The sequence below is a fragment of the Carya illinoinensis genome, chromosome 13 (assembly GCF_018687715.1).
Source record: "Carya illinoinensis cultivar Pawnee chromosome 13, C.illinoinensisPawnee_v1, whole genome shotgun sequence".
In the NCBI taxonomy this organism is placed as follows: Eukaryota; Viridiplantae; Streptophyta; class Magnoliopsida; order Fagales; family Juglandaceae; genus Carya; species Carya illinoinensis.
The window spans coordinates 24,918,550-24,945,731 of NC_056764.1; the positions used below are offsets into that span (position 1 = coordinate 24,918,550).

Below are 27,182 nucleotides of genomic sequence, written 5' to 3' on the forward strand. Positions count from 1 at the left end.
ATGATCTTAAATTTAGTAGGAACCGATGCTGGCTCATTACCAATATTTATATTAGTGCTGCTTGGCATTCCTTGAGCCACATTAGAACTCCTCCCACTAGCCACACGAAATGTGTTATACTGCTCAATCAAGTGGCCTAAAAGGAGTTTAACCCTGTCCTCTATCTTATTCGCCAACTCACACCCTCTGCATTTTTGCAACCAGAAATTCATTGCCATCATTTTATATCGTGGATCAAGTACAAAAGCAACATATATCATCAAGTTGAACCTATTTGTGCTACCCCAATACTTCTCATACTTGTTTCTCATATTTATGCCCATAGTACTAGTGATAATATTATCACTCAAGCACATATCATTTAATGTATCCTCAATTGTGCAAAGTTGCTCAAAATAAACATTAGCTGTCACATACAAAGAACTAGAAATGCTTAATGTAACATCATAAAAAACTTTCAGCAACTCCACAAAAATCTGTGCATTTTTCCAATCATTGCTAGTGGGGTTCAAGAATTGGTCATCCACAAACGCATATTGTTCAAAGGCTTGTTTGTGTTTTTCAGCGGTACTCAACATCAAATATGTAGAGTTCCATCTAGTAGGAACATCCAAGCAAATCATCCTCCCACTAATTTTTTCCTTTACCGCACAAGCCTTGAACTTGGCAAATCTTGAAGTTGAGGATTTCACATACCGGACAGCATCCCTAATCTTTGACACAAAATCAATTACATCCTTCAAGCCGTCCATAACAATCAGATTCAATATATGGGCAGCACATCGCATGTGAAGAAATTCACCACCCAGTATAGTACGATCATGGTCTTTTATTCTCCTCCTCATATAATCAACAGCAACATCATTTGAGGATGCATTATCAACTGTGATGGTTAAAATTTTATCAATATCCCATTCATGCAATCCCGAGTTTAACACTCTCCCAATGGTTTCACCCCTATGGTCAGGAATTTGGCAAAACTTAAGTATTTTTTTGTGCAATCTCCAATTGCAATCAATAAAATGTGCGGTAATGCACATATAGTTCAGATTTTTCACCGACGTCCAAGTATCGGTGGTAAGACAAATTCTTTGACCATCCAACAATTTTTTTAATTGTATCTTCTCTTCTTTATACAGTTTAATACAATCCCTTTTTAAAGTGCCTCGGGATGGCGAAGTAAATCGAGGCTCTAAATCCGTTACATATTCAATAAAACCTTCATGCTCCACAAGCCTAAAAGGCAATTCGCATCTAATAAAATACTTAGCGGTTGACACCCTAAGTTTTTCTCCATCGTACTTTACCAGGACTTGTTGACTACACACTCTTCCCTCCGCATCCCTCTTAACACTAGAGGATTGACTTCTTCCAACTCCTTTAACTCTAAGAGGGGAAGTTTCACATGCATTCTGGAGGTGGTGTAACATAGATGAAGTGCCATTTTTGTAGTGGCAACTGTATAGCTTAGCGCAATAATTGCACTGAGCTTTTGGGTTATCGTGGTCAATAGGTTGCACTCTAGTATAGTATTTCCATACCATAGATTGGTTGCTAGGTTTTTTTTTGGATTTCTTGGGTAAAGGTGGGATGGAACGGGTAGGTTCTTGTGTATTTGTGGATGAAGAAGGGGTTGGAAGAGTCCCAAGCTCCTCTACATCCAATGGAATAGAAGAGGAGTCGTCAACCCCTTGGGTTATACCGACATTACAGCTCACAGAATCTTCTTCCATCTGTTAAAGTTACAACAACAACAACAACAACAACAACAACAAAAAGTAAATTAATTCATGCAGAAAACTCAGTCCAGGTGCCAAGAGTTTTAATTTTGAAGTATGATGTATAAGAGGTATTACCAGCTTGTAACAATAATCTACAATAAACTTAGTAAACCCTTAAGAACGTTCATGTATGATAATGTACAATTTTATGAATACTAGAGCAAAATATTATACTTAACTCTGAGAAGATGCAAAAAGGCAGGAAAAGATCTCCACAAAAGAAAAGAAAAGATGGATACAAAGTATAGAAAAGTATAAGGCTTAAAAAAGTATAGAAAACAAGAAAACAATTGTTTTGGCTTTAACTCCAATGTTATAAATATAAATAATAAACCATTGGAGTATCCAAATCTATTTTATTATTATCGTATATGGTTGTGTATGAAATAATTAAAAATTATTTATTATATTCAATTTATAGATCAATCATCTGATACCATAAGATATGATATTGAAAGAATGATGATAAAAATGAATTATAAATAGAAATATGGGTCTAGTTATACCTAACCCACACCTAATAATAAAAGCCAGTCATTAACTTGCATTGAAGTGTCTATTCAGCCAATTTAATTGCAAGGGGGTAAGGATTGGTCCTATTGAGCAGGGTGTGTGACCACCATGTACTTGCTACATTATTGTTGATTATTTGTGAGTTTTCTTAATCGATGTTTCCTGGTTTTATATAATATTATTTATATTTTATTTAATACTCTATTACTTAGAGAAAAGTCTGGTCATATAAATAAATAAATAAAAGGGTAGGGAAAAAAAAACTTTAGACAAAATTCAAGCAAACGGAGACCTCCCGATGACATGAACGATGACTTTGCACATGACCACCTCAATAGCTCAATCCCACGTTGGGAAAAGAAGTAACTCACATATACAGGATTAACACGTGTATTAAAAAAAATGACTTCTTACGTATTAAAAAAAAAAAAGGACCTGTTGTATTGGTTACTGTATTTCTTCTTGGATTATGCCTTATATTTTGCATGTAATCAAATGAAATATGTTATGATACGAGTCAGTGTTTCTCCCCTCAAGGATCATGCATCTGCTTGTTTGCCTCTTTTTTTTATCGGCTGTTTGCCTTCTTAAAGACAGTTATTCACAATATTTCCCTTTTTAAATTTTCTTTGGAACTACTTATGCTTTTGCAGGCATTAGGTTATGTGCACGGTGCTCAAGTTGTCCATGCATCTGAACCAGTCCATGGACGTCTGAGGTGTGGTTAAAAATCATTACAAAGTTACATGATTTTCGATATGGTGTTTGTTTAGTTGGCAGATCTCATCACTATTAATTGGAGCATGCTTTATAATTGAGAAATGATGTTTTGAAGCTTTAAGCTAGTGACAGTATTGTCAAAAGGTTTATAACTTTATTCCTTGTCCAATACAGTGAAATACAGCATAATGGGTGCCAACTGTTTCATGACATTCCTTCTGGAAGAACTTCAGGGTTCAAGGTCAGTCTGCCTCCATATATCTGGAGTATGGGATTTATTGTTCTAAGAAATAATAAAAAGAACAGAATTTTAAGATGAACTTTATTTGATACCTCTTCCATGGCGCAAGCTCTTTTTCCCCCCCTTTTAGCACCTACATTTAAATCAGGTATTTCACACAACTCCCTCCCACTCCCACTTTTTTGGTTGATATTTTTAAAAAATAATAATTAAAAGGTCAATATTTTAAAAAATATATATATTTATTTAGCATGATGCTGGATCTTATCTATCCAAACAATTGGCAACAGTACACACATTGATTCATGTGATATTTTAGGAGGCCATTATCTATCATTTTCAAAAGATTCTCAAATGCATGACCACTTGCTACATGACATAATCTTTAACAATAAAAATAAATGGCCGGCACCATCAAAATTAGGGTCTAAGCTCCAATAAGCTTAAATCAACTAACAATAAACAAGGGCAGATACCTACTGTTTTTCAGCAGCAAAACGAAAAAGTTACAGTTCACGACAGCACAATTTCCCATTTGTGCTTTCAGCCACTCAATAAGCAGAAGCAAATAAAAGACATAAATCAACTGTAATTGCAAAATTTGTACAAATCACACCCAAAATCAGAAACCCTAAACAAATCAAACCCAAATCAGAAACCACACCAAACAAATCATACCCACTAAAAACACCACACCATAAACTAAAGAAACCGAAATGGAAGAAGAGTTTATCAAAAACTAACCTGATTTGTAGTGTTTCTGAGGATGACCAGATGAAACGACGATGGGATGACGGCGGCGACGGGATGAGTGGATGACGACGACGACGGGATGAGGCTAGGGTTTCGGGAAGATTCTGAGAGAGAGAGAGAGAGAGAGAGAGAGAGAGAGAGAGAGAGAGAGAGAGAGAGAGAGAGAGAGAGAGAGAGAGAGAGAGAGAGAGAGAGAGAGAGTCAGATTGGGGGGGGAATCGAGATGCCGAGGCTCGGTGAGGGATATAATCCAGTGCCAAAACGGCGTCATTTTGGCACTGGGTTTGGGTTTTTTAAAAACCCGGGTACCGGGTTCTAAATCCGGTACCCGGACCAGGTGCACCCGGGTTTTAGAAACCGGGCACCGGCCTGGGTTTTTTCCGGACCGGTGCCCGTAACCGGAACCCGATTATCCGGGTTCCGGACCGGGCCAGAAAAAAATCCGGCCCGGTTGCCCAGCCCTAATCACCTACTTCCAGATTATTCTCTCATGCAAATACTCTCCAACCACATCCAAACACACCTCTTGACATTGTAGCACTCATTTGGAAAATGTACTTGACAGACTAGTATCTCTCATCTAAAACCTGAAGGATTATATCATCTACTTTCTTATTCAAATAACTCTTTGAAAAGCTTAAAGGTACATTCTGGTTTATTCAACACAGGAATGAAGATATTAATTATAGTGTTCTAAAAGATATATAGTATATTATATATATAGCATAATATATATTATAGTATAATATAGTATATTATACTAATATATATATAGTATATTATATAAGTATATTATATATAATATAGTATATAATATACTATATTTATAAGTATATATAATAAACTATATAGTATAAGCAGATAATTATAACAGTAAAGTATATAATATATATTATATATATAGTCTAATATATAATATATTATACTATATATAGTATATATTATAATATATAAAATATTATAATAGATTATATTTTCTTATGTATAAACGTTTGAATATACTATTTTATAATGTTTCAACGTACTAAAATATATATAAAATAACTATATATAATATAAAATATAATAAATTTGAATGTTTTAATTATCACATTCGGACGTTTAATTTTACGTTCGAATGTTATGTTCATAAATGTTTGGACGTTTACGTTAATGTCTGAATGTTAATCAGACTACGTTAGAACATATTGTCTATTTAAGCCAAAAACCAAAATGGAAAACGTCATTTTCACAATGTTTCCCGTTTCTCTCCACTGTCAATGTAGCCGTTAAACACTCGTCGCTGCCGTCAAACTCTACCACAACCGTCACAAAAAGGTAGGCATCCCTATTTTATCATTTTATACATTTTTTTTAGATTTAGATTAAAAAAAATAGAATATTTAAGAAATTTAGGTGGCCGGAGTTTCAACTCCATTTTCCAACCACCACAGGTTGTCATTGGCCAAATGGCCACCGTAGAAAGGTTTTTAAAAGTGTATACTTCATTTCTATAGTGGTATTCAGCCATTTAGACCAAAATGTAGTGATTTTCGAGAATGGTTGCTTGTGTCATAGCATTCGGATGTTTCAATCAGAACATCCAAATGTACAACGGTTCAAATGCAAAGCCATTTGAATTCCATGTTTGGATGTATGTTTTAGTACATTCGAACGTTACTTTTATCAGTAGTTACATTTGAATGTTTACATTCGAACGTAGTACTTCCCACATTTATTCGATGTTTTGCCTTTTACATTCGAATGTGTATATTTTACGTTCGCATGTAAATCTTGACATTTGACCATCGAAACTTATACGTTCGAATGTGTAAGGAATAACGTTCGAACACATGGAATAAAAAACTTTAGCCGTTATGATTAACTTTCGAACGTGTATGTTGTACATTCAAACAAGTAGTAATTGACTCATATGAGAAATACTTAGGCTTGCCAGCCTTTCTAGGAAGATCCAGATCTCAGTCTTTCAAGGGCATACTGGATAGAGTTCAAGCAAGACTGAGTAGTTGGAAAACAAAGTTGCTTTCTCAAGCAGGCAAGGAAATTCTCATCAAGGTAGTCATCCAAGCAATCTCAACATATAGCATGGGGATCTTCAAGTTACCCAAACAGCTGGTTAAGAAATTAAACAAGCTAGTGAGATCCTTCTGGTGGGGACAAAAAGCACAAGAACAAAAGGTACAATGGGTACCATGGAGCCAAATGTCAAAATCAAAGACTTTAGGAGGCTTGGGCCTTAGGGACTTTGAGAACTTCAATTGTGCCCTCCTAGCAAAACAAGGTTGGAGAGTCATAACTACCCCCAATTCCCTTGGTGCCAAGGTTCTAAAAGAGAAGTACTTTAAACATAGCTCCTTTCTCTTTGCAAAAACTGGACACAACTCCTCTTTCCTATGGCAAAGCATCACCTCAGCAAGACCCTTACTGAAGGAAGGATTAATCTGGCGTGTGGGAGATGGAGAGTCAATGGAAATATGGAATGATAAATGGTTTCCACCGAAGACATCCTACCAACCTTAGAGCACCATCAGGTTCCTCTCAACTGACTCAAAGGTTGCCATGCTCATCGACAAGACCTCTCACCAATGGAATCTTCCATTTTCAACAGGGCAGAAGCTGATATCCTCAAAAGGATTCCTCTCAGTCCTTACCCTACACCAAATAGGATGATCTGGAGATGCACCACCACAGGCTCCTTTACAGTGAAGTCAGCATACCAACTAAAAATAGAGATGGAGAACCAAAGGAAGGGACAATCCTCAGATGGACCAAGTGAAGAGTTGCCCTGGACAAAGATTTGGCACCTTAAGACTCCACTTGAAAACAAGACCTTCCTGTGGAGAGCATGCTTAAATGCCATCCCTACCAAAGCCAATCTCTACCAGAGGAAGGCCACTAAAGAAGATGTTTGCCCCATATGCAAACTCCAACTTGAAACTATTGAGCACGCTTTATGGGAATGCCCCTCTGCCCAAGATGTCTGGAGTCAATGTGGGAAAAAGATACAAAAAACCAACCTCTTTTTCCAGTCTTTCAAAGCTCTATTGGAATCCCTACTCGAGTCCCTTGAAGAAGAAGTGATGCTAGAATTTGCTCTTACTGCATGGCTTATTTGGAAAAGAAGGAATGACCTAGTCTTCAATAATCAATTCTCACATCCCAACTCTATCACTCAAGCTATCAAGTCACTTACTGCAGATCTTCACCAATCTCAGCAGCCAGCTCAGGAAGATTCCACTCACTCAAATGCTAAGACTCAATGGGAAGCCCCTCCACAAGGGAAACTAAAGCTTAATTGGGATGCTGGAATTGACAAACTCAATTGCAAGGTGGGAGTAGGGGTAGTAATACGTGATTGGGAAGGGAAGGTGCGTGCTACATTAAGAATGAGCCATAGTCTTTTCCTAGAACCTCTTCTAGCTGAAGCCTTTGCAGCATATCAAGCTTCCATGTTCCTCAAAACACTCGGGTGGCAAGAAGTGATAATAGAAGGAGACTCTCTACAAGTGGTTAATGGCCTGATGTCCCCATCTGAAACAGACTCATACATAGGAATTCTAATCAGAGACACCAAGACCACTCTGAATTCCTTCACCAACTCGTCTGCCAGGCACACTAGAAGAACTTGTAACAACTTAGCTCATGTGTTGTGTAAAGATGCTTTACGCATTAGTAATAGCATCGTGACTGTGGATGCTATCCCCTCTTGTATTCAATCTTTGGTTTAATCTAATGACAACCTCAGTTTCAAAAAAAACGTTAAACACATACGTCTAAATGTTTTAACTTAACGTTCGAATGTATGTCTAATTATGTTCAAATGTTAATGCAGAGCAGTTTAAAATTAATACTACTTTAATGCTAATATTTTTTTTTCATTTTCTATTTTCAGGATATGACTCATCCTTTGCATACCAGGAAATGGGGAAGGGAAGTAGCCACTGAGGACATTGCTCGGATCAGGGCTCACATTGTTATGGTATAACGAGAGGTCCTGATTAATCATTTGACGAGGTGAGATGGGAGCAGATGAGCCTCAGAGATGTCTTCTTTAGGTAGAGGCTGGGGAAATATCTACACATTGAGGGGGAAGGTATACCCCTCAATGGTTCAGGAATTCTATAGGAGGATGTGCTTCATGCCTCAGGATGCATCCTCTCACATCGTGAATGTACGCAATGTGTCATTTGAGATTTTACTAGATGTCATTGCCGACCACCTTGGGATTCATTAAGTAGTTAAGATATCAACTACATCTAACTCTTAAACTAGTGATGCAGCCGTGGTTCGCAAATCTACATCTACATTTGCACACAGCACACTCGAGGCAAGCAAAGGTACTTCTACTAACCCAGTTAAGCCATCATCAGCTGCAGGTGCAAACTGGTCAGAGGCTGAGGGTATTGGCTGTGTGCCTCAGGATGATGGTCGAGATGAGGATTTCTACATCCTCACCGAGAGAGTCCGCATGCCAATCGAGAGGAAGAACGCATTCAACCAAATATATCTGCTACCTTTCTTCTGCATGTTGCAACAAACGTGGATCCTGTGGCAAATAAGACAACATTTAGTCAAACACGGGCATAGTTTTTTATCTGAGTGGCACATGGAGATACCCTCGATTTGCCACTCTGCATCTTTAAGAGAATCTGTTACGAGGCGAGCATTCTCTCCATGGACAACCTCCCATATGGTGTCATCATCAGCTAGCTATTACTTGATCGAAGCGTGCCAATCCAACCGAGTGAGCGGGTCATAGAGCATATGAGCCCCCTCGACATGACCACGCATCGACGTAGCATTGGACAGGCGAGGGGGCATCCTCGACATCAGCCACCCCCTGTAGCGGATCTAGTTCCTTCGGTGCAGCCTAGTCTTGGTGTGGGGACTAGTAGTCAGTAGCTGACGAGTACATCTGTGGGAGATGCGGGCTTGCTCGGGTGTATGCGATGATCTCACAATTACTGCACATATTGATCGATAGACCATGGCTGTAGAGAAGTCTGTCGCCGAGATAGCCCATCTCATAGATATCTTCGATGACAAGGTTGAATACTTGATTGAGGAGATACAAAGTATGAATTTCGTGAACAACACATTCATCTGAGTGTTGTTTACAAAATTCTATCATATTTTATATTTTGCTTGTAATATGTATAAGGAGTAATATTATTTAATATATCTATTATTTTTTAATTTCAATTTTCAGTCTTCTTTAAAAACCAAATATGTTGTAGTGAAAAATACTGTATCTTAATTGGTTGAGTCAACTATAAATTTTGGCCAAATTTTAATTTTGTTGAGCCCACTATTAATGCTCTTATAATACTAGAAGGTTAATTAATATTTAAGTGCCGAAGAGAAAATCATTGGAAAAATATTAAAAAAAAAAAGAAAAAAAATATTTAACGAACGTCGTGAATTGGCTCTATGCTTTTATTGCAATTGACAGAGTATGCAGCTTTAGAGACCAATTGACAATTGTTGCCTCTCACAAATATACAGCTGATGATGCTGGGCAAGACTTACTTTTTCTTAAAAACAGTACTTCACAAATATTCCTGGAATGCACAAATAACTTGGAAATCCCAAGAAAATAAAAGTTGGCATGTTTGATCATGTCATTGGTTGGACCTGTTTGAAACAAAATGGCTCGAGGTCAGCAGGTCCAAGTACTCCCTCCCTATGCTTAGTCAGAATCAACAGCCACCAGATTCATGACCTCCACCCTCCTTTGTCATTTTGGCCTGTCATGTACATGAAATTTGTGACTTGTTGTATAGTCACAAGCAGCGTTTCTCACTTATAAATTGGAGACCTCCCTCCCTCCCCAAGCACAGTCAGAACCACCTGCCAGCTCTAGGTTCACCTTCCAACCTCTCTGTCTCTGTGTCTGTCTCTGTCTCTGTCTCCCTGTCTCTCTCTCTCTCTCACATTCTATCTTCATCTCCCTCTTTCGTTCAATCACTTAGCCAGTACATAAAAATTGTCATACGCAGTATTCTTCCGAACAAGGTTTCTACATATATACTAGAGAGTTCTGGTTTGGCTTTCAATAAAACACTTTTGCCACATATCAGATATATAGCTTTCTTGTATTATATCATCATCTCTCCACTTCTGTAATCTTTCCTTTCAACCCAGAGCAATGGATATTACTTCTCCAAATTTTGAAAATGCTGGACCTTTCACTCGTGCATGGGAATGGCTCAAGGCCTTGCCTGTAAAGTTATGGTCTCTTGCAGTCGAGTTTGCAAATAAGATGAAGAAACTTGGAAAAGATGATCCCCGAAGAATAATCCATTCGCTCAAAGTAGGAGTGGCTATCACGTTGGTTTCGTTGTTCTATTATGTCCGACAGCTCTTCGACCGTTTTGGTGAAAATGGAATATGGGCGGTTTTAACCGTCGTTCTAGTCTTGGAGTTTTCAGTTGGTAAGCATAAGAGTAATATATCTTCCAGGACTCTTGTCTCATTTATATGAATTTAAAAACTAAGAGAAACTAATTATTGCACATAAAATTCTGAATTGGAGACATGAAATTCTGATGCTGAACTTTTCTTTCCCATCATTTATAGGAGCAACATTGGGAAAAGGCCTAAACAGAATGCTGGCAACGTTGTCCGCTGGTGCGCTAGCTGTTGGAGTTGATCGGGTGGCAACTCTCTTCGATAGGACGGGACAACCCATAGTAATTGGAATCTTAGTCTTTATAGTAGGTAAATACGTAGTCCATTGTTGTGTTAAAATTATTTTTATTATAAAATAGAATATTTTTATTATAAAATTATTTTGGGAACTTATTTAGTGAAATCTTTTTAACAAGTTAATGTAATAGTAGTACTCTACTATTCAATATTTACTTCACAATCATCCATTTCATGGTTAATGAGACGTGTGATATGCATGCCATGCAGCTGGAACGGTAACATTTATGAGATTCTTTCCTGCACTGAAGGCTAGATACGATTATGGACTGATGATATTCATATTGACTTTCTGCTTGGTATCTGTATCGAGTTACCAAGATGATGAGGTTCTAGAGATAGCCTACGAGAGGCTATACACAATCATCATTGGTAGCTTTATTGCTATCATTGTCTGCATCTGTGTATGCCCTGTTTGGATTGGAGAGACTCTGCAGAACCAAATGGCTAACAATTTGGAAAAGCTTGGGAATTTCTTAGAAGGTATTCTTCCAAAGCACAACCAAACAAACTTTGCAGCATGTCATATATATAATACTTATAATTTTTTGTTTTCTTCGTGCTATGAATAGGCCTGGTGCCTTGTTTTATTGTTAGCATCAATTCTTGACCAATTCAAAGTTACAGGATTTGGTAGGGAATACTTCAGATTGTCAGAGGAAGGGCATTCCACGGATGACAAATCATTTCTTCACGGGTATAAAAGCGTTCTGACTTCTAAAGACAAGGAAGAAACTATGGTGCGTGTGGGTACAACGTTGTCAACCTAATGTTCTGAAATATTTCTCCAGCAAAGAAAAACAAAAAAGAAAGGAGGTGTTACTTGAATTAATTTCCACCAAATGATTCAATCTTTCTGAGTTTGTATCATTGTTATTTTTGGATTTTCAGGCAAATTTAGCGAGATGGGAACTTTGGCACTATCGTTTTGGGTTCCGTCATCCTTGGAATCGTTACCTTAAAGTTGGAACCTTGACTCGGCAGTGTGCCTACAAACTTGAAGACCTCAACAGCTACCTCAAGTACTTTGAGATCCAAGTAAGTCAGAAACACCCATTTCCTAACCAGATAGTTCTCTCTTTGACAGCCAAAGTTATTACGTACATAAGACTTTTCTGCAATTGACCGAGACTCTTGCATTTATATCAGACCTTTTTTCCTCTTCTATTTCGAGTCTAAATTCCTTCAGTGACCTATCTTTTGCCATCCTCACAGACACCCACCAAGTTCCGAAGAGAAATTCAGGAGCCATGCATACAGATTTGTTCAGAATCTGGCAAAGCACTGAAAGAATTAGCATCAGCGATCAAAAAAATGAGGCGGTCAACATCAGTTAATTTCCATATTGCAAACTCAAAACTCGCAGCCGAGAATCTCAAGTCCAAGCTGATCGACAATTCCCTTTGGGAAAATGCCAATCTCCAAGAAATTATACCTACTGCTGCAGTCGGATTAGTTCTAATAGACATTGTGCCATGCACTGTGAAAATCGTGGAGGCCTTTCAGGAATTAGCCTCTCGTGCACGCTTCGAGAGGATGGACGATAGAGTTTCACCAAGCAACGACGTATAATTTGCTTCATAGATAGCGGAATTTACCATGTTGGAGTGAGTTCATCCGTTTCTTGTTAACCGGTCGAGTACGATCGATTATATTAGATAAGAAGGCTTAACGTCGACTCATGATAGATGGTAAATAAGCTCACTTTTTACATGTATCAAGGGAGGGGACAGTAGTCGTACGTACGTACTAGGTTGCATGTGAGCAGGGCATCGAATGTTGTAAGCCAGATTAGAATTTTTTTTTTTTTTAAATGAAAAGATGGGATCGGTTAACAGCAATATCCCAGCAAACTGAGATTTGACAGCCGGCTTTTTCGACCGAATCATGAATTAATATAAAATTTTAAAGACACGTAATTTAAATTCCCAGGAGACTTTCATAGACCATACAAGAACATACGGCAAAAAATATTATAAATTCATAACCAATCTAAAAGAAATTATTTTCTCACTCATAAACCAAACTTAAAGCCGGAGCCGGCTGGATATAAATGGATGCATAGAATTTAACTGAGTTATTCATAATTATAATATAATAAATTATAAATTATTATATAAAATATTTTTAAAATTTTCAATAATATGAGATCTTATTCAAAATATTTGAATAATTTTTTTTCTAAATTTATATTTAATACAACAACTTAAAATGAGACTTTAATGTAAATTTTATGTTTCAATTTAACAAGATCTTAATTTTTTTAAAAATATAAATAATTCATTATATTAAATATTAAATTTGGTATTATATATGAGGCCTTGTGCACATTGAAGAATATAAAAATTATTTAAAATTTTATTTAATGAAACGGTTTTTTATTTTTTCTATAAAATTAAAAAAAAATACCCCACTTTTTATTCTTGGAGGCCTTAGATAAGGTGATGGCTAGGCAATGACCTAAATGACCTTATCATTAAGTCGATCCTTCTTATATCTAGACTCTAGAGGTCAAAATAACCACATAGTAAATCATTAGTACATGTCAAATTATTTTGGAGAACCAATTAATGTTTCACTGAACCACCGGCACTGTTGATACTTCATGTGAAGGTAGTCACCATTAGCTGTGTAGATGTCATAATCGAAATCCCATAGATTGAATCGAGAAGCCATAACTAAATAGAGAATTAAGGGTAAACTAGAATTTACAAAATTTATAAGATTAAAAATGTATTTTCAATCAAGGGATGCTACTTATTATCTCACACTATATATTTTATATATTAAAAAAATTATTTATATTTATATTTTATTTTATTCTTATTAAACTAATAGAGTTGTTATACTTATCATCCAAACACCAGTCACCATATACTTGTTATAGGAAAAATAAAAAAGAAATTAAAATAAGTGTAATGTGTGATATCTAAGGATTATAAGTAGAATTATTCTTTACAAATATTTAAACTATACGTAAATAGTTTTTACACTAGCCACACATAAACCCGGGAATTCAAAAATCGCAATAAAAATCTCAATAGTAAGTAGAGCTATCTAAATAACTCTTAGAGGCTGGCTCAAGTAGTAAAGACCTTGGGCATATAGGTATGTTTCCTTTGGGTTTAAGGTTCAAATCCTATTGCGAGTAAATAATTTCTACGAGTCATCGGATTTTTTCCTTGAATTACCCGATGTGCACTTGCAGGAAACTTCTTGCAGAAAGTCTATGTACCCTCAAAATTAGTCAAGACATTGTTCTGGACATCCGGTTCCAAGAAATAAAAAAAAGGTAGAGATATCTAAATTAGAAATTGAATATTGCTTTGGGATTTTAATGCTCCATTATATGAAAGACTGAAAGCTTTATCTAGGCACTACTTACCGAGAAGGAATAAATGTTTAATTGAAGTTGATAGCTGATACTAAAAGATTGAAAGCTTTATCATGGCACTAAGTATTGAGAAAGGAAAAATCAAATTGGAGCTCTTGACCGGCCACTCAAGTTAGTAAAAATAGAGAGATACCCCCGGAATTGATGATTTATCATCAATAAACTTGAGCGGAGTATACCTCGAGCTTGGAGCCAAGGGCTTGCCCTCATGCTACTGGGGGCCACAAAACGTTCTAAGACGGGGTGCATGGACCTTGAGTTGAAAATAATATAAATTAAAATGTTTTTCCCGGTAGAGATTTATGAATATTTTCTGAGTAACCTCAATTTGGATTGAAAGAGAATCTCAATTAATTTTATCTCATTATTACAATTTTACAAATTTTTATACAAAATAAAATAAACAATTCATTTTTTTAAATTTTAAAACAATAATAATATTAAAAAATAATATTCTAATAATATTTTATTTAACTTTCTTTTTAACTCATCTTATCTCAAGTCAGTATCTAAACCGAACCTAAGTTAAAGTATGATAGATGAAAAAATAATAATAAAATAAATATTGTTTCAAATGTTTATGGTAAAAGATATGTTCGAGAATTGAGATGATTTTTGCAGGTGTATCCTGTTTATTATTCATTTTGATAAGATTGCATTTCCCTCATTCTAGAGGTAAGTATCTGATGATATTTGTTTTACTTTCTCTGATACATTTTATTTTAGATATTTGAAAGTTTCCAGTACTGCAGCTGAAAATTTAATTAAACAGTTTAGATTAATCTTCACGCCGGCCGGATGCGGTGTAAACAATTAACTAATATTTGTTGCAAACTGATTTTCTCATATATATATAATCCTTTAAAATGGATGGCATCTTGCTTTAGAGATCAGTAACAAAAATGATTTAGTTATCTATAGCATGCAATGATCAACTTGACTGAGGCAAGAAGCATATACCTCATTATCTTCCATGCATTAATTTCATGCCACCATGCATGACTGATCAATATTCAAGGAATATTCGTATTCCAGAGCGTTTTGCTTAAAAAAACACAACGTTCCAATTATATATTCGGTTTTGACTTCGATTTCTTTTAGGTCTTGTACTCTTTTTTAAGATTCAAACCTGAGAATTGAAAACATATATATATATATATATATATCATGAGCTTCGAGCCAAGGGCTTGCCCTCGAGCTTCCATATTCCTGAGTGTTTTGCTTAAAAAACACAACGTTCCAATTATATATATATATATATGGTTTTGACTTGCATTTCTTAATTTAGGTCTTGTACTCTTTTTTAAGATTCAAACTTGAGAATTGAAAATATCATATTGAATTGGAAATCTATTTTCATGTACCAACTGTGCATATATACTTTTCACAACTAATTTATAAGATGTAATAATTGTAAGAGAAGAATCCTCTGTTGTATTAATATTAACTTTGTACACACATACAATCACAGCATGCTTGCTGTTATATACAATTCACAGATACAATTTATGGTATGAAAAATTTACAGCAACCAATTACTTACGATGCTAAATTAAGACACATTCCATGATACCAGCTATCATGCGTTGAGATTGAAGTTCACGATTCTTGTACGTCCAGCTATCATGCGTTGAGATTGTTATTTGATTTGCATGTCTTACTATTATTTCTTTCCTTATTAAACAGAGTATCATTCTCAGTATTTCCCTTGATAATAATTATCTTAGTAAATTATTGATCTTCAATAGGAAAATTACACGCATAGACACTTCAAATTGAAGCTATCTGATGTTAAGTGTTATATCTTTGCTACGACAATTCTGATCATCATCACCTCAACAATTTCTATCGTGTTAAAAGATCGATTAAAATTATATGTGAAGATTGATCTTGACATTATTAAAACAACTCAAGAATTCGCTCCTCCCAAAGGAATGTGATCAGATTTGTCATATTTCACAAGCATGCATGTTTCTGCCTAGTTTGGATTGGGAGGTGATCTTATCTCATCTCAACTCATATCATTTTATCTTATCTCATCATTACAACTTTTCCAAACTTTCATATGAAATATAATAAACAATTCAACTTTTTTAAATCCCAAAATAATAATAATATTTTATTTAACTTTTATCTTTCATCTAAAACCATCACATCTTATCTCCCAATTCAAATTAGGTATTTATATATATTATATATGTTTAATTGATACCAAATAGATAATGTCATATTAGAGGATGACAAATGTATTATGATTAAAATGATGATGGCTAATGCCCATCTCGGGGTTGGCGGATGATGGCTAATGCCCCTCTCGGGGTTGGCAATCCCTACTTACCGTATAATAATGGTGGCTTGAGTTTTACATCAAGAGCAACCAGTCTCACCAGCTTCTATCTCTTTGAATTTTTAATGAAATTCTATACCTACGCAAGATTTGACATTAATGACGTTTCTGCAATTTATTAATAAAAGTACTTTATTATTTTTTTTTTCAGTTAAATATAAATGCAATTAAGTAGTAACGCTTTAAAATCCACTAAGTTGACATACTAGTACTATAGCTAGCAAATAATTATCTAATGTTGTCATGTTACATTCTAAGATCAAACAATACCTAATGTTATCAACTAACATTAGAACTTATCCAAATATAACCTTCTATTTCTCCAAATAAAAGCCTAATCATGTAGACTCCAAGGTTACGTGTCATCATTAGGCTTGACTCGTCCCAACCATTATGATTTAATTTATTTAACCTTTTCAAACTATCATGAAAGTTGAGACACCTAGGATCCCTTCCCCTCGTCCCAACAATTGGTCATCATTAGGCTTGACTGGTCTCCAAAATTCATGTTTTGACCTTCCTTCTTCTATTAGGATGTAACTTAATCCAAACGTAATTTTAGGTTTTAAATTTAGGAATTTTAGTTTCAAGTAATTATATAATGTTATTGACTTTGGTTATTGATTTTTTATTGTGTGGATTGTAGACAATTGTATTGAGGGAATGGTTGTGGTGAGTTTTATCATGGTTCTTGATTTTCGTACAGTGAACAAAAGGTATTTGCGGAAATGTCATTGAGAACTACCCTTGTTGTTTTATGCTATGTTTACACAAAAAATGATGTTTCTTTTCAAGTTTTATTCAACACTGTATCCGTCGTTTATGTAGTTGGGATTATGATTAAATGAAGCGAGTTTAAAGCAAGAATACAACAAAGTTGTTAGCTGTCCAAGTTAGTGCAGAAATTTTCTGCTATACCCTCTTCTTCAGGTTCAAACCAGTTCATTTTCATCTCTATTGTTCATGTCATCCTTCATTCAACCAAAGTTATTTATTTGTATGATAAACTACTACGAAACAAGGTTACCAACTTTAGTTAACTGCTTGAGTTGTTTGATGTATTAATAACAACAGTTAGGAAAACACCTTGAAATGCCACTAAGAAATTTATCAGACTTTGAGGATCAGTCATCAACTTGTTAATTAACCTGTAAATCTAGCCAGCTATGTAATTAACCTATATATCTAACTTACCTTAGTATTTGTTGTTTAATTTAGTGACATATTAAGAGCAAAATTCAAATTTGTCAATGTTTTGAATATGATTTTGAAGTGCTCATAAAATAATGCATGCCTGAGTTTCTTTTTTCTTTTTTCGGTCAAGTATCAAATGAAAGACAGCTAATAATTATCATTCATGTCTGAGTTTATTTTGAACCTAAATGTTCTGCACATGCTACCTATGATGAACTGCCTACTCCATGACTTTTATCATAACTTTAGTTTGGTGTTTGACAGTATACCATGTCTTCGTTACACATGCTACCTTTGCCTTTAGGGCGACATCTATACATCTAATTTTCATCACCATTGCAATTGAATGGAAAGCTAGATATATAGGAGTAGAATTATAATAGATCTATGGATTTACCATCTAATATCTACTTCCATCAAATCTGACATCACCAATAAATTATACATGTGATATCTAGCGGTACATATACAAGGAGTATTTGGACTTGGGCATTTAATGGATGGAGGTGCCATCAGGCGAAAGCTAGGACCATTAATGCCCTGACCATTCAACTACTGTATTCCCCTCCCTGCAAAGACAATCTTTGCACATGCATTCTTTGATAACTTAATCATTGACTAATTGCCTTTCAATATCACTTTCTTTATTAGTTTGATCTACTATATTTCCAATTTTATCATAACCTTTTTTTTCAATATTTTATAGTTTGTGTATATGGGTTCCTTCAAAATATGTTTCAGTTTATATGTTTACTTGGAGTTAGTGTCTACAAGAAACTATTTTGAACTGCTTCATATTTACTAAAAGTTTTTGTTCTATTTCATTTTTTCAACACAAAGAGGTCGATAGATATGGATGATTCACCTAGTGGGACTTCACAAGGGAATCTAGATATCACAATTCCTACACCAACACTAAGATCTAGATCAACTAGACCCACGTCTAAAGCAGATACTTCTTGTGCAAGTAGTCAACTCCCACTCCCAGTACATATTGAAGATGAGGATGACTTTAATGAGGAGAAGGAGATGGGTATTAAGGATGATCCAGATCTTCCACCTCCCTCTGCAAGGCCGCCTCAACCACAAGCTACAAAAAAAAAAAAGGTTTTGGACATGGAAACATTTCATCAAAATTTCCGGTGAACTTGATAGACCACAGGCAAGATGCCACCACTATGGATAACTTTATGGATGTCATTTAAAGAAGCAAGGCAACTTTGTCTTGATAACACATCTTAAGGGTCACCAGTGATATAAGATAACGAACGGATTGGCAACCATTGATTAGACCAAACTCAGTTACAAGACTTCTACGGCCACTAATGGTACACAGGTTAAGAAAATGGTTATTCCTCAACACAATGAGAGGATGTTGAGGGATGTTCTTGCACAGATGATAATTAAATATGAGATGCCTTTTACCATAGTTGACAAAGAGGCTTCCGAAAGTTTGTTAAGACTATTGAGCCACGATTTCCATTGTTATCACGGTATACAGTGATGTAAGATTGTATGAAGAGGCATGCAAATACAAGGTAGAGCTGAAGAAGATGTTTATTACCACTAGCCAAAGAGTGTCATTTAAGATGGACACATGGACTTCCATACAGAATGTTTCCTACATGTGTATCATAGCACACTATATCTACAATGAGTGCAATTTCGAAAAACTCAAAGAAATTGTTGATCATAAGAATGCATCCATTGAGGCAGAGATGGATAATAGTTTAAAGGATTAGGAAATTAAGAAAGTTCTATATATTACAGTTGAATGCCAATGCCAATGACACTGCAATTAAATGGTTCAAGTAGAATACAAGTGTGAAAGATGATGCCATTTGCAACCATGAGTTTATTTATGTCCGATGTTGTACTCATATAATCAACCTGATTGTTGTTGAGGGGTTAAAAGAGGTTAACGATTCCATTACTAGAGTCTGCAACATTGTACGGTATGTGAGGGCTTCGCCGCAAAGGCTATCCAAGTTCAAGGCAATAGCAGAATAACTTGGGATTTCATGTTCTAGGACATTGTACTTGGACATTCTGACTAGATGGAATTCAACATACATGATGTTCGATATGGCACAAAAGTACCAAAGAGCATTCAAACGAATGGAGGCCTTAAGTATGCTTTGTTGGAGCCTGCAGGAAATGGGCTCTGTGCGCTAGACACAAATGATTAAACTAGTGTGGGGGTATTTTGTCACATTTTTGCATATTTTTTATGACATAACTTTACGAATATCTGGATCTGCACATATGACTACAAACTTATGGTTCAACGAGGCCTTGGCACTATGCCACCACTTGCAAGAAGGTTGTGATGACCCTAGTAGACTGTTATCTGGTATGGCTAAGAGAATGTAGACCAAATATGATAAATATTAGGGGCAAGTTGAGAAGATAAATAAATTACTCTTTGTGGCTATGATCCTTGACCCCCGAGTCAAGTTGGTTATGATAGAATTTTGGACAAATTCTGTCCTCGGGTAGTGAAGGCTGTGTTGTTTATTATAGCGCTTAAAAGTGATCTCAATGACTTATACAACCATTACAAAGATAGTGGCTAGCCTTCATCTACAATGGGAACCTCACACTCAATTCTAACACCTCCCTCCGATGACATTAGCCCAGATGGAGCATTGCGTCCACGTCGTGAAGGTTTCAACATTATGACGAAGTATCATCAACTCGTTGCATCAAGGAAGAGTTAGAAGAGTTAGAAGCACCTAGTATTGTATTCTAGATATTAACTTCGTGGAAGGCTAATTCTACCAAGCATTCAATCCTTTCTCGTATTGCTCGAGATGTGCTAGGCAATCCTATCACTACGGTTGCATTTGAGTCGACATTTAGCATTGGAGGTCGAGTGTTGGATGCTTGCCGAAATTCATTGTCACCGCCAACCGTGGAGAACCTCATTTGCACATAGAACTAGATAAGTGATTCAACCCTTGAACTAGATATCATTGGCATTGATGCTAAGTGCTATAAGCTTGAATCAGGTAACCTTATTTTAGTTTTTTTCTAATTATTAAGTATTTTAATCTCTTTATTTAATTCCTTTTATGATTTCATAAATCTATTTAACTTCTACTTTTTATGATTTCATAGATATAATTGTAAACCCTAGCATACTTGTCAATGACTGATAGTCTAAGTCTGAGATGGACAACCGTTGGGAGTTGGGATGTAGTTGATGGAGTATGGATAAGTTGATAACCCCTTTAAATTTTATGATTTTTGAATAATCTTTTTTCCTCTTATTGATTGTGATTTTTTATCTTAATTTTAGGTATCACCAATGACTAAGCATAATGTTGCAAATGATGTTTTTATTCTATGGACAATTCAATATGTTTTTCCATGTGGATTATTTGAAATGAATTATTTTGACTATTATCAATGTTTTGAACTATTTTATAGGATTTTTTGAATGTGTATTACATTAAATTTATTTATTATTTAATCTCACTTAATTTTAGGGCTTGAAATTGGTCCAATGGGCAAGTTGAGCCCATTACAAAATTGGAATTCTAATCGAAGGTTAGATTTTCGATCACAGATTGAAGCTCCGATTGGAGTCAGACTCTGACTTCCATCAGAATCTAAGTTGGAGCAAGATTTTAGCTCCGACTCAAATTCGAAGGTCGGAAAGCACTCCTCTAACTCATCAGAGTTGGATTATAGGCCTAACTGGCAGTGCATGGTCTGCACATCCGTACGACCTTCCTTATGTCTAATCCCTAGTCTTTCTCCAACTTATGGTCTCCCATGTGGCATTAGATCATACATCTAGGTTTAGACGATATGATTTACCAAGCTGATATCCTTTTCAGCAAACTCACTTCGAATGTGACACCTTAGATGGAGTGTGGCTTTTTGCATACAGCTCTACCACATTTTTTGTGTTTCCCTGTAGACCTAAAAAGCTCGTACATGACAGCAAGTGTTTGGTCCTCGATCATTGCACACTTTGCACTCGTTCTTCGCCTTTGCTCATTAGATGGCTTTTCTAGTTCACTTATATAAGGTGGAAATTCCTTTATCACCTTGCTTTGGGACGTACTAGTTGAGCTTTCTATGTAGTGTTGCTTGCCCATATACTAGAGTTACTACACTTCGCAACACCTATAACTATTTTTAACCAAACCAATGGGGTAGTCCTTCATCTTTCTTTCCACTCAACTCCATAGGTGGTCTATCTCCTTACACTAGTGGGGCCCTTATAAACTGCCCCACCACATACAGAGAACACAAACCATCTATCTAGTCGATTTCATTATGTCCTAAGAAGCTCTTTAGCATTGCAATCAAGCTTCTCAATGTAGTTACACTCCCTCCCTCTATCTTACGAGTTGGTGTTAAAATGGGTTGTGAGCTTCGAGATACGTCAAATACGGGTCTAAATGTTATTTCAAAGATGAATTGTGGTATAGTTGTGATGTAGGTACATAGTTAAGTCTATGGCTTAGGTTGAGGTATTTAACTATTATAGTTCATGGGTTATGCTATAAGTGAAATCAAGTTATATATTTGAGAGAAATATTATGTTAGGTTTAATATTATGAGGTTGTGATAAATAATGAGAAGATAAAATTTTAGGATTTAATTTTATTAAGGTTAATCATTTGGATGATAAGATTTTAGACAAATTAGTTATTCTGGGTATTAAAGGGATTTTATAAATAAATACTATGGTGTATCTATGGAGTTAATTTTATTTCTTACATGATATGATAATGCTTATGATTTGACATTGATGTATACATATGTGTTCATTGTTATTAGTAATCAGTTATATAGAGAAATTATTTGGTCAATCCTACATGATAAGTGTTATGAGCATAACCTTATGTGTATTGTATGGTAAACGAAATTGTTCTTTTAAAGTATTATATATGTATGAATCTCTATTAGAAATCCCTTTTGAAATGCCCAAGTTATGATAGAAGTGATCTTGAGTGCTTTGATGATTTGTACATGCCATGGGTTTATGCATACATGATATGTTATGCCGTTTCATAATTTTATATGATTTCCATGCATCATGATAAGATAAAATATGATAAGGTATGCAAGTATGACCGATGTTATTATAAGTATGGCGGGACCATAAGGTAAGGGCATATTGCATTTCCTGAATAGGGGCACTGGTAATGCATATAGTGATGTCATCATCCTCATGTATGAATTTCTACCCACAGCCACAAGTGGAATCAAGATCGTGAGGACTACTAACCTTAACTCATGAGGTTCAACAATGGATACTAGCCAAAAATAAAATCCAAAAATGCAAATAAGGTTCAAGCCCCTCATGCAGCTCAGCTATAAGCTCCAAAATAAAATCTAAAAACTAGAGGATTGACTCCACAAGTTCCTTGAGGCTCCTTCTCTGCCTATTGGACATCGTCCGGTTGGGGCTGCACTATTCCACCATTCCTGACACACATCATCTACCATTCTAACGGAAATGGTATGTATGACTATCATAGTGAGATTGTTACCAATGGTATAATTAAGCATGCATGACATAAAACATGACATATGTACAGGATGCACATGAGCTTGCTTATGTAAAACATAGCTGTAATGAACATGGCATGCTTGCTTACCTAAGATAGACTCATGAACGATGTCTTGTATCATGGAGTTGCCATGATGTCTTTCCTCTTTGAGTCACCATGATGTCTTGCCTCATGATATGATGTCTTGTCTCATGGTATTACCATGATATAAACTTAAACATTTCATGCTTGACTTAAAAAAATATTCCATGACATATTTGCATGCTAGATGATCGTGATTTGTGACGAATATTCTGATATATATAGAAACATGGCATGGAATAAATATTTCGATTAAATAAGTATGAACAAAACATGAATTTAATTGCTTGAACCTTACCACCTCGCATACATAAATATATCATAAGTTCGAAGCTAACTGCAGAAATCCATGCATAATAAATGTGTAGCATGGGTAGAAACGAGAAATGTTATAGGAATAGAAATTCTCACTTAACCTCATGGAAACAAAATTTAATAACTTAGTGCTTAATTTACAAAATTACCACGTAACTCTTGAGAAATTATAAACTAGCCTCTAAACTTTGGAAAATTACCAATGGGCTCCAAAACTTACAAAATTTGCATACCTAATGTAAACTTCATTTTATGTCCATTTATGGACTTAGAATTAACACAAACTCACATCTAGTGCGAGAAACCCACTATGGCCAAAACTAACACAGGCTAGAAATCACACTTGGCTTGCCGTTTGACTATTAAACACATCATCATGCCCAATTAGAAGTTAAAAACTCATAAATATCAAATCCCTAATTCTAGTCTCATGTGCCAAGACACTAAACCAAGCATTTTTCAAAATCATAATCTTGCCATTTCAAATAATCATACAAAACATCAAGATTAGGTCAAACCGAACTTAATATTGGGGTTTGACCTAATCTTGATTTTTTGGCCTTTCTATTCACCAAGGACTCCAAAAGTTAGTAAATCTTAACCTCTAAGATGTTAATCACTCAATCCTAATTGATAACATGCACGACTAAGTAACACAACTCAACTTATACACCAAATGAAAAATTGGCTTGCACACAAAACATGGAACCCGAAACATAGCATTGCTTTGGCTTTGAACAAAAAGACTAAATCCTTGGTTTACATGCATACATTCTTGAAACAACATATCCATATATCTCACATTCAAGTTCTAAGTTGATCTAAGAACTATATTCAACATATCTTAGAAAATCACAGCCTCAAAACCAACCATTAACCTGAGATCCTCCAAACCATGCATAACTACATACCTCATTGCATGTTTATAAAAAATCCAACAAAAACGAAGTCATAAAACTTTAAAAACCCAACTTAAACCATAAATCAAAACTTTAAGAACAAATTTTTATAAAAATCAAGACCATGGATTTAGGTTCCTAAGGCCAAAATGACTAACTAAGCCAACCATCTCATGTTTCGGTTCTAACACTTAAGAGTATCATGCAAATCTATGTTATTGAAACCTTACATGCCATAAATCAAACTATGAACTTGTATAAAAACCAAGGTAATACTCTGTAGCACCAAAACTTTCAAGACTTTTCAATAAAATAGGACAAATTTCCAGGGCTTAACAACATTCATCCAAACCGAACACTCTATCATCAAATACCATTATCCAACCTTCAAACTCCCAATTAAAATTAACCAACACTCTCCCAAATGTCCAAGACTCATATCTTAATAAAACCACAAGAGATTAAAGCTAGGAAATAAAACTTACAAAGCCGGGAAAACTATGAATCAAAGTACCAAATTTTCCTTTTCTCTCCAAGACACTCTCTATTTGCTCTTTAGAAAGGAGTTGAGATTTTGCACAAAGTGTGGGTAAATGAGAGGGGGTGACATGGGGCTATAGGAGCTGACTTAGAGTTGGTGGTTTGAATGACATATGATGGGAAGCTTGCGTTTGCAAGAAGAGAAAAATATATTGGAAAGGGAGGTCTAGAGTGTGTTGGCCAAGTGGATGACTTTGAGGTGAGAGGCTCAATTGTTTGACCTTCCATAATAAAATTATTTGTGGCTGAACTAAGGGTACAAGGTTAGGCCATCGAGTGGTCATTGAATCAGGAAAAGCTTGTGTGAGAAGCTAAGGGAAAAAAGAGGGCTAGAACAAAAATAGCATATCACCCATTAGGGTTTCATTAAGGCTGAAACCCTATTTGATGGCTAGCCAAAATGTAAAGTGGGCTCCAAATGGAGGGTTGTGATGGTGCCATGTGTCCAAAAAGATTTTTTACTGATCCTGGGTTGATTTGAACATCTGAATTGGCGATTCGATGACTGTTTGGACTAGGTGCCATGTGGTGCGCTCCGGTTGATCTACTATTCACCCATAAACTCAAAACTTTTTATTGTACCATAAAATCTTAAATATTCATACGAGTGAAATGTTATAATTTGTTTTGCCAAATTGTACTCCTAAGAACCTCAAATAAATCAAAAAGACAATCAATCTTCATAGCAGGTCCTAATCTAAATATGCTGACGAACTAACACCTAATCAATCGCTCGATTATTTCTAGATTTCATGGTGTTTGTAAGGTCCAAATAAATTATTTCTATTAAATTTCTTTTGGTTATAGAAAACAAGTTAAGACACTATGCATTGTTCTAGTCACATGTTTAATTTTTTTTATTTGTGAGTATATATGTCTTTCAAGGAAAACTAATGTTTATATTATGTTTATTATATGACACATTACTAATTGAGTTTTTGACTCATTTTTATTGTCTTATATTTTAACAATTCATGATGATGATTAGTATAAGAAAGAATATGTAGGATAAGACTTAGTTTGGGATGCTTACTTTTATGCTTTTATTTATTAATAAGTTATTTTGTTAAGTACATGACATTGTATAGATTTGAATTAGTGATTATGTAGAATCTCGTTTAGTTTTTAGTATTTATTAAATTATGTTGTATATTCATGTTATGAAATCTTCCATACACGGTTTCTTAGTAAATGTCTTGAATGGTTAGTAGCATTCTCCTTGATTTCTAAAACTGACATTATTCTTAATCTGGGTGTTAGTAGCTTTCACCTTTTTTTCACTTTGCATGAATATACGCTTTGCTACCAATTATGCTTTACACTTTACTAGGGTTTACAGAGTGAGAGGTGCACCATATGGCTGCCACGGGGGGCCTGTGACAACAGCAACCACTGGGTGGCTGCAAAATTTTGCCAACATGGTGGCACAATCTCTGCACCCCTTACCTAAGGTTGAAGTCCCTTTTTGTCAAAATTGATAGGGTGAATTTTGTGTGATTGTTTTCATGGAAGAGATTGAGAGATCGGTTGCTCCATTCATGTTCTCCATGGTTTTGAAGTTCCTCAAGCAGAGACCTTCCCTTGATATTATTCGCCCTTTCAGCCTGTGGTCTCAGCTATGAGGAAGCCTCGAAATGTGTTTGTGCAACTTTCTAACGAATTTGATTTTGTGAAGGCTTTATTGAGGGAAGCTACAAACATTGATGGGGTGCCTTACCGTGGCTTTCATTAGCATCCTAATTTTGACGTGGAAACTAATTGAGCTGAAATATTGCATGTTTTAACTATTTAAAACCAATGTATTTTAAATTCTTCGTGACACTATTATTGGTTTTAGATAGAAAAATGGTTAATAAGCATAAATACGAGTTATGATTTTTAATTGATTGATATCATGTTTATGCTTAATTTTATATATAGTCTATTTTAGATAATCTATTTTTCTTTTTATTTATTTTTGAGTGTTATTTATTTTTTCTTATTTTTAGCTTAAATAAAATTCAAATGGGATCTGGTTGGAACTTTTGACTAAAAGTGCATATTAATTGAGAGGAATGAAGAGAAGAAAGGAAGTAGTGTACTTGGCAGCTGAAAAAAAGATACAAAATGAAGATGACTTTTCGGTGGTGACTTTCTTATCTTGATTGTTCATAAACACATGC

General features: G+C 35.3%; 2 protein-coding genes across 2 annotated transcripts; both read left to right on the forward strand.

The window, feature by feature from the left end:
* The first annotated feature begins 6,093 nt into the window (after positions 1–6,093).
* On the forward strand, positions 6,094–6,528 carry LOC122291067 (uncharacterized mitochondrial protein AtMg00310-like). Its single transcript, XM_043098717.1, has one exon. It carries the CDS (start codon positions 6,094–6,096, stop codon positions 6,526–6,528), a length of 435 nt encoding a protein of 144 aa, XP_042954651.1.
* Positions 6,529–10,156: 3,628 nt separating this feature from the next.
* Positions 10,157–12,288, forward strand: LOC122291068 (aluminum-activated malate transporter 8-like). The gene is made up of 6 exons (XM_043098718.1): positions 10,157–10,442; positions 10,588–10,728; positions 10,927–11,199; positions 11,344–11,456; positions 11,608–11,754; positions 11,932–12,288. The coding sequence occupies exons 1-6, from the start codon at positions 10,157–10,159 to the stop codon at positions 12,286–12,288; spliced, it is 1,317 nt and encodes a 438-aa protein (XP_042954652.1).
* The last annotated feature ends 14,894 nt before the right edge of the window (positions 12,289–27,182 follow it).